Source organism: Mirounga leonina, unplaced genomic scaffold (assembly GCF_011800145.1).
Source record: "Mirounga leonina isolate KUSES-001 unplaced genomic scaffold, KU_Mleo_1.0 Mir_126, whole genome shotgun sequence".
Lineage (NCBI taxonomy): Eukaryota > Metazoa > Chordata > Mammalia > Carnivora > Phocidae > Mirounga > Mirounga leonina.
In genome coordinates, this window is record NW_023270314.1 from 9558755 (window position 1) to 9577011 (window position 18257).

The window sequence follows — 18257 nt, forward strand, 5'->3', positions numbered from 1 at the left end:
AAGTATTAGTTGTTAGATACATTAGTTAGTAAAAAAGTTATAAGGATTATAAGAGGCAGATATAACCAAAATTGAGTTTCTATTTCTACAGCATTCAGTACATGTTTAAAAAGCATTTCTCCTGTTAAAATATAAAAGATATATTAATATAAATCTTCACTCACTCTTGTGATGACTTCAAATCCTGGTTCTTCTTGTTGATTTATCTTTAAACCTGGAATAGCATCACTAAGAAAATCGGCCATTTCTGAAGGCGGTCGTTGATGTGTAGAGGGATCACTGCCTCTCAAACTATCAAAAATGTAGTTTGTGACTTTGGAAAATCCTACCATAGTTGCTGTATAAGGATCCTTTTTAATTTTCTATGTAGTAAGAAGAAAAATATTAGCATTATTAATTCAAATGAAGAATAAAAATACCTTATGATGGGCAAAAGGGCCACGTTTTTTAAAGAGGGGAAATCAGAACTAAAACAGAGTGTTCTAAGATTATTTTAAAATTTTATTTTTTTTCTGGGAAGAAGAATTTATATTTTCTAAGCCATTCTTTTCATTTGGTTAAAACAGAATATTACACGGCAAGGTAATGCTACTGATTGAATTGCAGATAAACAAATGATTTGCAGGCTTTATTCAATCTGCATACATCACAAATATATGCAGTTCTTACTTTCCACTGATGAATGGCCCACAACAGCTTTCTTCTGTCTAGCAGTCCTGCCTTTATAAAAAAAATATTTCTTCAAGTGTTCAGAACCACACTAGTCTAACAGAAAATATTCGATAGCTAAGCTTTAAAGCTCACCATATTTAAATATCAGCTGACATTTTAATCTAATTATATAATTAATAAATCATGCCAATGAGTGTAATTTGTTCTGGATGGTGCTACCCTGGAAAACAACAAAAGGTTTTCTATTGCTAGGGTTACTTCCAAATCCCAAACTGCCTACTTATTCATATTTAGCAAAAACAGTTACTTTTTTTAAAGGTCTTTTAATGATTATTTTCACAATAAAAACTGCTGCCTAATTTTCTACTTTAATCAGTATCTAGCTATCTTGTCCTCCTTCCTCAAAAGTTCCCCTTTTATCTTGTTATCTTCAGAACCAAGAAGAGGATACTTGGGACAGAGTAAGCACCCAAACATTTGTTGAGTGAATAAGTGAATCAATAAACAACCATTTCATTACTTTATGTAAAAATTTGAGTGAAAAATAAGTTAACTTAATTTCTGCCTGTGTTAAGTGCATATTTTTAGCCAAATTGTAAGAATATACTCAAATATTTTAGGGGGAATTAGATTATCATGCCCCAAATGAACCTACTTAAAATGGAAAATAAAAATTCAAACCATATTTTTTACTAAGTTTATCATTAATGAATTCAAAGTGGCTTACCCAGTGACCTTGCAACTAATCAGTAAAAGCTATGATAATAAAAATCTACTAATGTCCAATTTCAGTATTACAATAAAGGGAAACATTGCTTTAAGAGGAACTAAGAACCAAGGAAGCTTCTGAGTCTTACAAATAATATGAAACATATTATTTCTAAAAAATTACAGAAATTACAGTTCCATAAACTTTACACACAGAGACACTTGCCTTGTTCTGTATAATCTCTGAGAAAGTGAGAGAGAGGTAGGAGGTGTATGAAATAATGGTGTCAGATTAACAGATAAATACAAAATAGATTAAGAAACATACTTGTATTAAACCATATGCAGGTTCATCAAGAAGATTTTCAAAAGACTGTGAAAGACTCTTATTCTGACAATTCACAAGAAGTGTTCTTTTATCCTGTGGAGATCTGTAATAAAAGAAGGGATCCGTAGAAAATAACTAGCACACTACATCAATTACTACCTGAATGATTACTAATGCCTAGTTACTTTTCCTTAACAACAGTAACAACAACGAAAATCCCAAAACTCAAATGTCCAGTTCTAGAACTGCTTCCCATTAATACAATATTAGCAAGTACTTAGTAACTATCTTAAAGGAGCTCCAAAACTACATGAAACATGAAATACTAAATTGACAAATATAAAAGGGTTGAAGTGTATTTTTATTCTAGGTAAAGCCAAGAGGACTAAATTGTAATTAACCAAGTTTTTGTTTATAATTATAGTAGAAAAACCTTACAAATGTATGTCTTTATTATCATAAAAATTAAAGAAAGTTAAAGCACACTTTGGATTCATCAGTATATATAATATGTACAATACAGGAAAACACCTATTTTTGCTTTTTTTTTTTTTGTAGTTTTTAATTCTATTATATTATGTTAGTCACCATACAATACATCGTTAGTTTTTGATGTAGTAATCCACGATCCATTGTTTTTGTATAACACCCAGTGCTCCATGCAGTACGTGCCTTCCTTAATACCCATCACTGGGCTAACCAATCCCCCCTCCCCCCTCCCCTCTAGAACCCTGTTTGTTTCTTAGGTCCATAGTCTCTCATGGTTCATCTCTCCCTCCAATCCCCCCCCCATTTTTCCCTTCCTCCTCCTAATGTCCTCCATGTTATTCCTTATGTTCCACAAATAAGTGAAACCATATGATAATTGACTTTCTCTGCTTGACTTATTTCACTTAGCATAATCTCCTCCAGTCCCATCCATGTTGATGTAAAAGTTGGGTATTCATCTTTTCTGATGGCTGAGTAATATTCCATTGTATATATGGACCACATCTTCTTTATCCATTCATCTGTTGAAGGGCATCTCGGCTCTTTCCACAGTTTGGCTATTGCGGACATTGCTGCTATGAACATTGGGGTGCATATGGCCCTTCTTTTCACTACATCTGTGTCTTTGGGGTAAATACCCAGTAGTGCAATTGCTGGGTCATAGGGTAGCTCTATTTTTAAATTTCTGAGGAAACTCCACACTGGGAAAACACCTATTTTGAAAGAGTTTCCAACTTCATTCCACAGCTTGGTAGTATTGCAATATAAGGAATTAAAAACACAAGATAAAATAGATTATTTGTTAAAGATCATAATTATGCTAACCATAATTATAAACACACATACATGAACATATTTAACAAGGTTATATCATTAAGGTAACAGTATGTTTTTAGTTCTTGCTTATTAAGCTCTAGAAGCAAGTTTTTCTTCACATTTCTTAATAACTGCAGAATAAATGTTTTCCAAATAGACATTTAATTTCAAGTAATCAGATGAATTATCCAGTCTTTTTTCTATTCAGTAAGTTTTATAACTTAGTAAGTTCGCTATAATAAATCCACAACTTTTCTGTGTTTAAAATAAAACTTAAATGTGTTATGTTGTGGCTATCTACTTCTAGTTTATTATAAATGTTTGAGATAAGAACTTTAATAACAGTTATCTCTTCTCAGTTCTAACATAACGGGATGCAACAGCAATGCTGGAGGGGATATGAACTCCAAAGCAGATCTTATTTTTACACATTCAGAAACAACGCTTGATCTTCAGAGACAACAGTAACTTAATAAGCCCCTTGGCTTTTTAAAAGGAGATGAGGTTGAGTCATTTGAGGTAAGAAAAACATAATGACTTTTAAAACGTTCAATTTTCATTAAATGTCATTTTTCTGAACACTTACTGGGGTTATGCTTAATATGAAGACTTATATGGTCCCACAAGGCATTTTTAATAAGTTAAATATAGCACCAGAAAAAGTAACTAATAGCAATATACACTTTCCTAGCACAGTACAGCTGGCACTGTGGTTATTATTTTATTTCTAACAAATTAAGTCAAATTATTTATTTAAAATCCAAATAAAGGGGCGCCTGGGTGGCTCAGTCATTAAGCATCTGCCAGGTCATGGTCCCAGGGTCCTGGGATTGAGCCCCTGCTCAGCGGAAGGCGTGCTTCTCCCTCTCCCACTCCTCCCGCCCCGCCTTGTGTTCCCTCTCTTGTTGTATCTCTCTCTGTCAAATAAACAAACAAAATCTTAATAAATAAATAAATAAATAAATAAAATCCAAATAAAAATTGGTCATCAAAGTCAAAACACTGGTTATGCATGTAGAACAGGAATAAATTTGTAACCTTTAGCTATGTGGGCTCAGATAATTATTATGGCTCCAGATTTAAAACTGTAGTCAATAAACTAGTAATGGGAAGAAGAAACGACTGCCCAACCAATAAGCAACCACGGATATTCTTTTAAGAAGAAAGGATTTAGGGGCTCCTGGGTGGCTCAGTCGATTAAGTGTCCGACTTCAGCTCAGGTCATGATCTCAGGGTCCTGGGATCAAGCCCCATGTTGGGCTCCACGCTCAGTGGGAGTCTGCTTGTCCTTCTCCCCCTTTCCTTCTGTCTCTCCCCCTGCTCATGCTCTCTGTCTCTCAAATAAATGAAAAATATCTTTTCAAAAATAAAAAATAAAAAGAAAGGATTTCACTTTTTATATCCAATGCTCTGTGATGAGGGGCTGGGGAAAGCTCTAGGAGAAAGAGAGATATAAGAAATTTAAGACTTGGGGCGCCTGGGTGGCTCAGTTGTTAAGCGTCTGCCTTCGGCTCAGGTCATGATCCAAGGGTCCAGGGATCGAGCCCCACATCGGGCTCCCTGCTCCGCCGGAAGCCTGCTTCTCCCTCTCCCACTCCCCCTCCTTGTGTTCCCTCTCTCGCTGTGTCTCTGTCAAATAAAGTCCTTAAAAAAAGAAATTTAAGACTTAGTTGCCCTTAGCTAAGGAAATCAACAAAAACATTTTTAAAAGGTATATGAGTCAAAGGACAAGTGGTGTATTTCTAGGTAATTGCAGAGCTCATCAAAAGGAGGGTTGGAATTCCAGAATGTTGTTACATTTCCACCTGCCAGGTTATCACAATGACTTAATTTGGAAAGACAAAATATTATGGATTTATATGTATATATTCTGGAAATATAATGGATTTTGGAAGTTGATCTCTTATGACAACATTATTCAAGACTTTCAAAGCAGCAAGACAGAACTTCTAATGATGTTTACATCAGCAATTCTATTAGAGCCTACTAAAGGGCTTAAAGAAAACCATTGTCTAATATCACAACTATACAAGTGTATTTACTGAATATTCAGAAGTATTTCCCAGGCTTTTGAGTGAGCCTCTCCCAAAGACCTCAGAATAAATTCAGAAATGGTAACAGTTGAAGAATGTTCTGTGTGCTGAGATGTTGTGGTAACTATTTTCCATTGCTACTGAGAAGGACCAATATGGAAAGCTAAAGAAATAAAAATATCACTGCAAAGGCTGTATCAATCAAAAAAGGTTGATAAAATAAAAAAGTACAGAATATTCACAATAAAACTATATATATAATATATTCTTATTTTATACATATAACTCAAAGGGAATAAATGAGGTTTTGTAACCTAATCTTATAAATGGTGTTATATGATAATATGAAATATCTTACTGCTTATTTATATATTAATGTAAAAATGGCCCAATATACAAAATAATTTTAATGGAACCTTTATATCACAACCTTCATTCATATCCTAGCAACCAACCTGGTTCCAGAAAGGTGACATAAATGTATTTGTGATTCATTCTTTACCCAAGTATCATGTTTTAAATGGTGATAAATCAAAGAACACTAACAAACATGAACGAAAAGGACAATTTGTTTTTCCCAGAAGATAAGAAAACCATTTGAGAAATAACAAGTCTCAAGAAGCTAGCCTATTTTGCACTGCCTGATCCAGCTGGTGAGAATGAAAGACGGAACTGTGTATGCACAGCTGGCCCAGCCTCATTCTCACTCTTATAAGGCTGCACATCCCCAGGGCATTCATGATTTCTGTTCATCTGTATGGTAAGGCCTTTAATTCGTTAGGGCAGTATTAGGAAGACAAGATGGCCACAAACACAAGCCACATCATTCAATTTAAGTTACTCAGAGAAAAAAGAGAATGTGGTCTGACTCTCTCTGTTGGTTCTGAATTGAAAAGAAGACAAGAAGGGTGACGCTGGCATAGACTGCCTGGCACCCCAGTGAGGCTGCAGAAACCACGGTTTTCTGAACTATTCTTCTTCCTTCTAGTCTCTACAACAATCTCTGACCACAGGAACTGACTCTGGAAACATCATTTTGCTTAAGGTAACTGCTCTGGGGACAGGAAATGAGATCGCCATGGCTGACATCTAGTAGACTGAAAAACCAAGAATATTTGGGAATTTTCATTTCTTTGGAGTTCAAATTAATTGAGAATTCCATTTATTTAGATCATAACTAATGAAATAAGGAACAAGGATCTTTACTATCTCCCTAAGAATCTGATAGAGATGGCTTATACAAATATGGAATTTCTTTAATGTCAGTGACAGTTTATTTGGAGTATCCATATTCTATCACTTAGGCTCAACATATAATCTCTAGTAAGCTCTATAGTGCAATATAACTGGGTATAATTTATGATGGTAAAGAGAACAGGAAGTGTTTATTTTCATCTTAGGGTACAGAGGGGCCTTGGAGATAAAAAATCTGATGCATTATTCTTACATATTTCAGACCATCTAGGGGGCAAACAGTAAATTAGCCCCCAATATCACAGAAGAATACACAGCGGAGAAGTGGCTGGTATTAGCAGTAGTTTTTGAAGGACTCACTTTAGGCTATCTCTCCCTACCACTACCTCCCCCTCTCCTCCCCCCCAGAATGGCCACATCCCTCGTTGACCATAAATTGAAAGATAAAGCCCAAAAGGAAGAGAGAAAAGAACAAAGTATAGGGAGGGAGGTTAGTACCTCTGTTAGGTTCTTCTCTTTGACCAGGTCATTAAAGGTTGTGATTAATCACTGATGCTCATATCACGTCCCATTTTATCCTCCCCTTAATTTCATTCTCTCTCAGAGCTTCAATTACTACTGACACACAAAAGACTTAAAAAATATCCTATTATATGCTGTGACAGTGCTACACATCTCTTATCTGGAGTACTTATTACAGCTAAAATGCTACCTTTATTTGTATAAAATGTTTGTTTTTCCCACAACAGTACAAACTTCATGAAGGCAGGGCCCGTATCTTTTCTGATTATTGCTTTTTCCAGCAAGTTAGCACAGAGTGTCTAGGACATAAGTGGTCCTCAAAAATAAACTTGTTGAATGAAAAATTAAAAAAAAAAAAAAATATATATATATATATATATATGGAAGAACACCATTCCCATGGCTTCGTGTTTTCAAATGGAGAAGATGCACTTCTATTAAACTCTCCTTCACTAGGACGTATCTGATTACTGAGATCAGGAAAGAGTAAGGTGCATGCTTGGCATAAATAACCCCTTTCAGGCTCGCTCGCTTGCTCGCTCGCTCTCTCTCTCGAATTTGCCTACCAACCCATAGAAGGGGCTTTCTTGTCTGCTTTCATTCACATCATAAATAGTCTGTCCTCGGGGCGCCTGAGTGGCTCAGATGGTTAAGCGTCTGCCTTCGGCTCAGGTCATGATCCCAGGGTCCTGGGATCGAGTCCCACATCGGGCTCCTGGCTCGGTGGAGAGCCTGCTTCTCCCTCTGACCCTCTCCTCTCTCATGCTGTTTCTCTCTCGCTCAGTGTCTAAAAAATAAATAAAATCTTTAAAAAAATAAAAATAAATAAATAAATAGTCTGTCCTCAATAGGAAGACCTGTAGTTGTTCAAAAATTATAACTGGGTGACTTCAAAACTACTTTGGGGTGAATTATTATGATGCTGCACATCTAAGCCTCACTAATAATGATATTTTTACCATCATAATTCCTATATTCACTCCTTACTTTGTTGCCTCTTCTGTATTTGTAAAGAGGTTTCATTTACAATCCTCATTAAAACATCACCAACACACATTCAAGGTACACATACTCTTATAAGCACACCTAAGTGACTGTTGAGTCTATCCTTGAACCCACCCAAGACAGAAAACTCTCTAACCCCTGAGCTACAACCCTTTTCTTCTAATTGCTTTTTGGAGCCAAACAAAACAAATCTATGCTATATTTCTTATAACAACTCTTTCAAAATTATTTGTAGAACTAGTTAAGTACTATGCCATTTATTCATTCAACTGAAATTTATTGTACAAGTATTATGTGCCAGGCATTGTGGCTAGGAACTTAAGTGAAAATGTAAACAAAACAGATGCAATCTCTGCTTTTGTGTGCATACATTCTAGAGTAGAATATTAAAAAAGTAAAGAGATAACATTATTCTATTAAGAGTTATAAAGGAAGCAAACAAGGGAAAGAGACAATGAAAAAGAATGGGGGTGGGAACCTACATTACTTGGGAGAGGGGGCATCCAGAAAAGCCACTCTGAGGAAGTGACATTAAACTGAGACGTTAGGATCAGAAAGGGAGAAGAATATTCCAGGCAAAAGAAACAGCATACATATAGGACTCTAACTCAAGAGTTTGGGGCATTTCAGGAACTGAAAGAAAACTATATGGCTAGAATATAAAAGAGAATGGCATGAGATGAGGCTTAAGAGATAAAAAGAGTTAATAAGGCCATGCAGGACTTCAATGACCATAGTAAGTTTGGATTTTATTTAATGTTGCACCAAAACTCCTCTTCAAGTTAAATCCCTATACCCTTCTAATGCTTTTCATGATACCACTCTGATCCCTCTCATTACACTGGTCATCTTTTCTATGTAGTATAGTCTAGCACATTTAAAATGCAATGTTTAACACCAACCCTAGTTCTCCAAAGTAAAGACCAGTAAAGGGTAGAGAGGAACTACCAACTTCATCCTAAATACTATGCTTTAATCAGTGGTCTCAAATTGAACGAACTCTTTTCTGACAGTTACTTCACAACACTGACAGATACAGAACTTGCTATGATACTAAAACCCCCAAGCCTTTAACACCTGCTACTCAACAGCCAAAACTTTTGCTCTAATCATGTCCCTCCCGAAGTCTTCTTAAACCCCCACCCACACCCCCAGGAGGTAACCTATTCAAAGCTTCCCACTTCAAGATCCAAGACCCACATACTGCCAACGAGGCCTAACTTTCTTATGGATACTGATACTGATTTATGCCTAGTGCCAGCCAGAGATGGTCAACATGGTAGGAAGGAGAATTTCGTATCAGAAAACACAGCCAAAATTTTCCAACTTTTGGATCACTACTAGATTTATACAACCTAAATTCAGGTATTATGTTACTCTATTATAAAGTGACATTATTAACAAGGTTAACACTCATCCCTACAGTTCCCCAAGCTAAAATCTCAACTTCTCCCTTCTTCTCACCTCCACATACCCACCCAATCACAAAATCAAACCCTAAATATTTTTCTCCAATACTCTCTCTTTCCTGTCACTCTCCTAATTCATGCCACTATAATCTCATCTACTTGAATGGAACAAACAGCTAAAATGATTTACAAGATCCTCATGCTCTGGCGTTTACTCAGCGCTCTGGCCTCATCTTTAAATTTGGTACCCTCTGTCCCCCAGTATGCAGACCTGTGATATTCAACTACTCTGTTCTGTGATTACATCATGTTTTACATCCTTCCATCTAAAACATTTCTCCCTCAAATATGTCCTTCTCTTTCATGCTAATGTTCACTCATTTGTCAAGCTTAACACACATACTACTTCCTCCAGAAAGTCTTCCCTGAACCCTAACCAACCCCTAGTCTGAATGAGGGACCCTTCTTCCCTTCCTGGGATCTCTCAAAGCACCTTGTACTTCATTTTAGTTCTTGAGTTTTATTGCCATTTACTGGTTGGCATCCTTCACAAGACTATAAACTCTCAGATACCCAGGAATAGCCTGTTGTGTTCACTACTTAACTATCAAGCAACTAGCACAGTGCTCAGAACTTTGATACCCAAAATATATTTGTAGGGAGTGAAAGCAAGTAAGAGTATGTGTGTTCAAATGCACATAGGTGAATAAATATAAGACACCAGATTTTTGGAACGTGAGAAAGCCCTGTCTTCCACACCTATAATAATTTTATAAAGGCCTTAGATTTGCTGGATTTAAATATGCAACAGTACAAATAAAATTCTATCTTTAACAGACAATATGTAATAAAAAGTTAATTACATAAATATATAATCCATAAGTTATTGATGTATCATCATTCATTTAAATGTGTATAAAAAATATTGGACCACTCTTTTCTTTAGAACAGCAATAAGGTGATAAGTTGCAGATCCAAAGTACTAAAATGGCAAAATTTTATTCAATCATTCATCCAAAGCAGTCAATATCCCAGAAAGAACAAAGTTCCTTGTGCCCTCATCTGCACACAGGTCACTAATGCCCAATGACAAGTAAAAACTGTTTGCCTTGGGACCAATACAATAATCCAGTTTCAATAAGTAGAAAATAATTTGATACTTACTCACACAATACCACATATTTTTCAAGAGAGTCAATCAGTAGTTTGCTATCTCCTTGATGAAAGTGCAGAGCAGGGAGAACGACGTCATCCTTTAGACAGAATACCAAATAGGACCAGCCCATACCCTCTCTGTTTTGCTTGATTGATTTCAGGTCTGTCAAACTGAACAGGAATGACCATTTGCTTTTCCCATTTCTATGACTTGGAGCATCTTAAAAACAAGAAAGTGGGGCAAAATATTTTTGTTCACCTTTTTAAAAGGTACTGATAGCGCTCTTCATGACTGCCTAACAGATACTTGTTGAACCTAGGGAATGACTATAGCATTCATATTACTATGGTTTCTACCTGTATTAGAAATGGCAACATACATTTTCTTAAAAGAATAGTTTTGAAAATAATCATCTTATTGCATACAGAGGGAAAAAATATTATCCCTATTTCAAATAAAAGCTTGCCCAAAAATGACTATGGCTTTGGAAGCAGGCAGGATGGATTCAAATTACAGCATCACCATCTTACTAAATGAATGATCTAGGGCAAATAACTGAATCTCTCTGAGCCTTGGTTTCTTCATCTGTAAAAATGGAGATAATTATACTTACCTCCCAATGTTATTCTAAGAATTAAAAGAACTAATACTTGTCACCTAACTAGTATAGTGCCAATTATATAGCAAATACTCAAAAAATGTTATTCTTTTCCACTGCCCACTCCCCACCCCGCCAAATACGAATGGCATGATGCTCTTGGAGAGTCATTAAAAGTAAAACAAAAAACCTTTACTTCCTCACTTCCTTTTGCAATTATTTTTACTAGACTACACTGAGTGAAGGTAAATAACACTGGTATAAAAAAATAACATTGGAGTAAATATACCAACAGACATTTTATTTACAAAAACCCAAAGAGCAGTGAGGAGTTGCAGATGAAAATATAACTTAAGTTGTGAGTGCTTCAAAGAGAATGAATACAGTGCTTGCTTGAGCAACACATACACAAAATTGGAACAATACAGAGATTAGCCTGGCTCCTGTGCAAGGGTGACACGCGCATTCGTGAAGAGGTCTGTGTTTTTTTAAGAACAGAATGAATACATTCAATCTTCCTACTAAATCCATCTACTAAAGTAAGACCTCAGTTCAACCCAAACTATAGTAACATAAAATAAAGTATTTTCTGAGGTTGTGGGCTATTTATGGAAGCTTAAAAATCCTAGGCTTGTGAACAATATCATACCTGATAACAAGCAGCATAAAAAACATATGAATAAAAATGTAAAGAACAAAGGGAAAAATATTACTTTCCCACTACTACTTATAATTTCTATCCAAAAATGCCATTTTGACCTGTTTTAACTTGGACATAAGCATGTCATGTCTGTGAAATTTTAAAAATCCATTTCTCTAATGTTATTTCCTAAGAAGTGTTGCACTATCCTGTTATTCAAGATCTTAGTTCCATTCCACACTATCAACTCCACAAACTAAACTGCATAGAAGATATGTGCTTATAGAACTTGATCAAAGAGTAGATCAGTGTTGACCTGCATATATGTCACCTTCCTATATAGTCAGGAACACCATAGCTCCATCAGCTCCAACAAGGATCTCCTAAATTGACACAAAGAAATCTACAGCTTACAGAACCTCTACCTACCAGGAATACAGGCACCATCACTATTTCATGGACACTTAAGTATCATTTGAAAGAAGTCCAGAAAGGCTAAAAAGTAATTTATCTCCACAGTGACCTGCCTAGGTTCCACACCAGTTCAGATGGTGAACTCATATCTAAGGCTGATACTAGATTAAGTGCCATGTGCCAACTTGACTACCATACATCATATTTCACTAGAATTTATATCATAGAGCTCATAACACCACTACAAGCTAATATCAAAATGAAAACAATTCTAGAATTTCAGTGTCTCCCTGAATCATTTACATGTTAATGTATTTAGGACTACTAGATTATTTGCAAAGACCAAAAATATTTTCAAAGCAACGAAAAACCAGATATACAGTTTTTAAAATTAAATTCTTAAATTACATAGAAAGACTTAATCTAAATTAATGCATGAAAATCATATGGAGAATATAAATACATGCAAGCTATATGAATTTTCAGGAGTTTGTGCATATTCAAAAGTAAAATTTTTACACAGATTTTCCCATGTTAATGGAAGAAACACATCACATATGGAATAGAAAATGCCTTACACATTTCCTCACTTGAAGCTCTGATAAACAATGAAAGAAACATTACAAGTCAATTCTGGAAGCCCCTTTACTTGAATATAGTAAGCTTCATGAGAACAAGAACTTTATTTTGTTCATAATTATATCCCCAATGCCTAGAAGGGTAAATAACACATAGTAGGTACTCAAAGATGCATTGAATAAATGAATAACCTAGTACCAAGTCAACATAAAAGAAACCTGCGATTTAGTCTACTACCAATAGCTAACCAGAAATAGAAAGGGTTACACAGAGGAAACCTAATGAATCCAAGAGTTAACTCAGAATTTCCTTTTCTCTCTTGAAGAAAGGTAAATAAAACTAACTAGTTCTGGGATGCCTAGGTGGCTCAGTCGGTTGAGCATCTGCCTTTGGCTCAGGTCATAATCCCAAGGTCCTGGGATCAAGCCCCACATCAGGCTCCCTGCTTAGCAGGAAGTCTGCTTCTCCCTCTCATTCTCCCTCTGTGCCCACACGCTCTCTCACTCTCTCTCTCAAATAAATTAATAAAAATCTTTAAAAAAAAACAACACATTAGTTTTGATGAATGATGTTACCAAATACACGTAAGAAGTATCCCCAACACAATGACATGGGAAAACTAACCATAATAGCATAAGTGTAAAACTAAAACAGTTCAGTAAGTCCCTATATGTCTTGAATAGAATTAACACTGAGGACATGACATTTTATTTGGATGGGTGTACAGAACATGATGAGAGTCTGTTGTTCTGGTAAGAAACATTTTCAAAACATTTGATCTGCTATATAAAAACAAAGACTTCATAATAGAAACTCTTAAAAAGTATAAGGAAAGTTAAGTCTTTGATAGTCAATTTTTTAGGTTTTGTCCCAATTTCCTTTGTCGAACAAAAAAGTAAAAAGTAGGGGCGCCTGGGTGGCTCAGTCATTAAGCGTCTGCCTTCGGCTCAGGTCATGATCCCAGGGTCCTGGGATCGAGCCCCACATCAGGCTCCCTGCTCAGCAGAAAGCCTGCTTCTCCCTCTCCCACTGCCCCCTGGCTTGTGTTCCCTCTCTCACTCTCGCTCTGTCAAAAAAAAAAAAAAAAGTAAAAGGTATAAAATGTGAAAACTATAAAATGAATAAAATTAGAAAAAAATACTTTTTAAACATATAAAAATGTTTCATAATGGCATAAATTTGAGTTTTGAAACATCAAGCTTAGAAAGTGTCCCCTTTAGGAAGAATTTTTGATGAAATATAATTGGATGAGACAGTCTAGGAGAAGGGATGGGATGGGATGCAATAGAATGCACTACACTTGGGCGCCTGGGTGGCTCAGTTGGTTAAGCGACTGCCTTTGGCTCAGGTCATGATCCTGGAGTCCCAGGATCGAGTCGCGCATCAGGCTCCCTGCTCGGCGAGAAGCCTGCTTCTCCCTCTGACCCTCTTCCCTCTCGTACCCTCTGTCTCTCATTCTCTCTCTCAAATAAATAAAAAAAAATCTTTAAAAAAAAAAAAAAAAAGAATGCACTACACTTCATAACTCCTGTTCCGTCAAATATGTGTACGTGTATGCATATTGGGCCATACTATATTCAGTATTGTTTTCTACTGCTATACACATTCATAAAATTTTTTAAATACAGAGAAAAAAAGAAAATGTCTCCTTAACTTTCAATAATTGCTAAATAAAGGCTTTTTATAAGTCACAGTTCATGGTCAAGTCATATAAGCAGTATTTACATCTATGGTTTTTTGCTAAACTACACAGCTACACACAGGTTCTCAGTTCTGTACATTAAAATCAACAGGACAGCATTTAAAAAATACAAATGCCCAGTTTCCATCCCCAGAGTCTGATTTAATTCATTGGGATGAAACACAGGCATTAGTATTTTTTAAAAAGCCTAACCTAACCAGGTTATTTCAATGTGCAGCCAAAGTTGAAAACCACTAATCTAAAAAGACGTTTATTGTCAGATTATGCTCTTCTCATACACGTAATGCTTCTCTTTTATGAAATTCTGAAAACTCATTCCTTTGTTCTTTCCTATAGCCTGTCATTTTCATTTTCAAGGATTCAATGATATTAGGCAACAACAAACAAAAAAAAGCACAATTCACAAAACTTAATCCTGAAGATCTAATCTAGAGCAGTTAAAAACCACTTCACATGCCAAATACATTAAAACCCAGTGGTCTTACCTTAATACTTTGTATTATTCTGGTAAGAACCTTCCCTTTCAATAGAAAAAGAATCCCAAAAAGGAAAAACAAACAAACAAAAAACAACACACCAGCATGAGCTGATTTTAATTCACCAAAAGCTTATGAATTACTATTAACTTCTTAATTGCCACTGTTTCCAAGAAATGATACAGTACAAAATGTAACTACTGTATATGAGAATGATTCCCCAGGACATATATGAAAATCAGATTCACTGGGTAACAACGCTATATAAATGTAGCATTACATATTCCAGCCAATTGTGGCCAGCTTTTCTGAATCTGGGAAATGTGGATAAATCATAAACTCAGACTAAAATGAGTAAGACATTAAATGTCTTTTTAGTTATAAAACACAAATTAATCAATAAGGAAAAAACATTTTAACTCTGTACAAGTATTTATTATTTTTAAAAGAATCACAAATCGGGCGCCTGAGTGGCTCAGTTGGTTAAGCGACTGCCTTCAGCTCAGGTCATGATCCTGGAGTCCCTGGATCGAGTTCCGCATCGGGCTCCCTGCTCGGCAGGGAGTCTGCTTCGTCCTCTGACCCTATCCCCTCTCATGTGTTCTCTCTCTCTCATTCTCTCTCTCTCAAATAAATAAAATCTTTAAAAAAAAAAAAAAGAATCACAAATCATATTTGGTGTAGTATATGTGTTCTATCAGGCTGTTAGCTTGGCTCTTTTTTGTTATCTACATGTAGATAATCATCACACAGAAACACAGATTTAAATATATACATGTAGTATATAAAGGAGAACAGTCACGGAACATATATTGTAATGAGCTGTGAAGATCTCAGTAAGCACTGAAATTAGAACAGTATGGTTTAGTGGTATACTCCATCTCCCCCTAGTGCTTTAGGACGAAATAACATGCTGTTTTTGTTTTTTTTTAATGCTAGAAAAATGTGCATGAGAGACATCTAAAGCAATTTTTTAAAGTGCTTCTATTTTCTGCCATGAATAACTACAAAACAGAACACGTATTTTTAAAACCTTGTTTTTTTATAAAGTCACAACCAACAAAACAAAAAGAGAGATGAAGAGGGACTATAACTAAAATATGAGTTCTATGTATTAAAGCACCAAATCATTCTTGCGACAGAGAAACACTAAAGAATTTCTTTGCACTTTTATTTTTATTATATTGTAGCAAATCAGTTTAAGATTTCAAAAGATTTAATTCATACCTCCATTGGTATGTGGCTTCTTTTTAGACGGAACTGTATTGACCATGTCCCACTCTGCTTCATAATTGTTCAGATGTTCCGATCCCCGATGACCTCTTTCCTTTGGGGCCTGCGTCCACTCTACAACTGAACTGGAGTCCTAAAAAAAGTATAACATATGAAATATTTAGGGACTAAAATAGAATTTAATTTCAATTAACAATATATTCTCAACTTCTACATAAATTAAGTTTGGAGATTGTGACAGACATTACTGGTGGGAAAACCAACCACTATTTCCTATCCTTTTCTTTCTTGCCTATCTTTACCTGCCACCCACCCCATCCCCGCCCCCACTTCTCCACCCACCCCTCCATACCCCCCTCCACAAAAGAAAGAAAAAAAGAAAAGCCTGCCCAGATTCCCTTGCAGTTAGTGTTGTCAATGAAATAAAAGCAGAGGTCAACTACAGGGCTTTTGGAAATGCTTTTGCTTTCCTAATAGAAAAGCCTCATCCCTTTTCCCCTTTCTCCTGCTTTGAATGTAGCTATCATGCCTAAAAATATGGCAGCCATGTTATGACTGTAAGAGAAAAAACAGGAGAATCACTCCAAACCTGTAGATTTGTAGTTATTTGAGGAAAATAACCAATGGTGGCTATTTTATTTAAGCCACCACTGGTTGCATATTTCTCAGTCAAAATTAGCTAAGAGCTACAAATAACATATCTACATGTATAATTCTAAAGAACTTAAATATTTTAAAAGAGAATAAAACCGGGGCGCCTGGGTGGCTCAGTCGTTAAGCATCTGCCTTCAGCTCAGGTCATGATCTCAGGGTCCTGGGATCGAGCCCCGCATCGGGCTCCCTGCTCGGCGGGAAGCCCGCTTCTCCCTCTCCCACTTCCCCCTGCTTGTGTTCCCTCTATCGCTGTGTCTTTCTCTGTCAAATAAATAAATAAAACCTTAAAAAAATAAATAAATAAATAAATAAATAAAAGAGAATAAAACCAAATGTCTAAAATTCCATATTAATAATTTAAATCAAAATATTTAATTCCTATACTATAAAAAGTAGCACACCTAAGTTAAAGATAAGCAAGACTGAGTGAAAGTGTTTTCAAAATATATGGCAGACAAAAGAAAAACATCCAGAATACAAAAACAACACCTACCAAATTATTTAGAAACTGGCAAATATCAAAAGAGAAAAACAAGCAAATGGTATGCACAAGCAAGTCAAAGAAGAAATATGAAGCAACAAACACCTAGGAAGATGTCCAACTTCAGAAACAATCAAAGAAAAGTAAGTTAAGGGGCACCTGGGTGGCTTAGTTGGTTGTGTCTGACTCTTGGTTTCGGCTCAGATCAGGATCTCAGGATCCTGAGATCGAGCCCCACATTGGGCTCACACTCAGCATGGAGTCTGCTCAAGATTCTCTCTCTCCTTCTCCCTCTCCTTCCTCCTCTGCCAAACCCCCTGCACATGCATGCTCTCTTTCTCTCAAATAAAATCTTCAAAAAAAAAAAAAAAAAAAAAAAAAAAAGGAGGCATGCCTGTGTGGCTCAGTTGGTTAAGCATCTGCCTTCGGCTCAGGTGGTGAACCCAGAGTCCTGGGATCGAGCCCCGCGACAGGCTCTCTGCTTCTCCTTTTCCCTCTGCCCCTCCCCCGCTCGTTCTCGCTCTCAAATAAAATCTTCAAAAAAAGAAAAAGAAGAAGAAAAGCAAGTTAAGATGAATTTCAATTTTTTGACCCATTCAAGTAAAAAATAAAATACGAAAGACAGCGTAAAGACCTAGTATCTCACACTGCTGATGACAGTGCTAATTACTACTGACTCCAAAAGGTCAATATAGCCATTATTTATTAAAATTCAAACTATGGGGGCGCCTGGGTGGCTCAGTCAGTTAAGCATCTGCCTTCAGCTCAGGTCATGATCCCGGAGTCCTGGGATCAAGCCTGCGTCGGGCTCCCTGCTCAGTGGGAAGCCTGCTTCTCCCTCTGCCTGCCACTCCCCCTGCTTGTGCTATCTCTCTCTCTCTCTCTCTCTCTCTGTCAAATAAATAAATAAAATCTTAAAAAAAAATTCAAGCTATACATGTGTGTCATTACAATAACTCTCTTTATATCATCCACTCCAGAGAAATACTTACACATGTACACAAAGAGGCATATGTAAGAATTTTCATTGCAACACTGTAAAAATGAAAAACTGAAAATATCTTAATACCCATCAGTGAAGGAATGAATAAACAAACTAGGGGGTAGCCAAGGAAATACTAAGCCATAGTTTAACTGATATATTTTAA

At 36.2% G+C, this 18257-nt stretch overlaps 1 protein-coding gene and 1 non-coding gene across 4 annotated transcripts in view; one reads left to right on the forward strand and one right to left on the reverse strand.

Moving 5' to 3' along the window:
• The window catches only part of TBC1D15 (TBC1 domain family member 15), an 86619-nt gene that overhangs the window by 34634 nt on the left and 33728 nt on the right, over nucleotides 1–18257 (reverse strand). For all 3 annotated transcript variants that reach the window (XM_035002124.1, XM_035002122.1, XM_035002123.1), the window contains exons 4-7: nucleotides 15969–16107; nucleotides 10341–10551; nucleotides 1709–1811; nucleotides 165–362 (exon numbers count right to left, since the gene is read on the reverse strand). In XM_035002124.1, coding sequence (XP_034858015.1) covers nucleotides 165–362; nucleotides 1709–1811; nucleotides 10341–10551; nucleotides 15969–16014 — 558 coding nt within the window. In that variant the 5' untranslated portion in view covers nucleotides 16015–16107. The remainder of the gene's footprint in view (nucleotides 1–164; nucleotides 363–1708; nucleotides 1812–10340; nucleotides 10552–15968; nucleotides 16108–18257) is intronic.
• Nucleotides 11316–11418, forward strand: LOC118009071. The gene has a single exon (XR_004678804.1). It is a non-coding gene; the product is annotated as a U6 spliceosomal RNA (small nuclear RNA).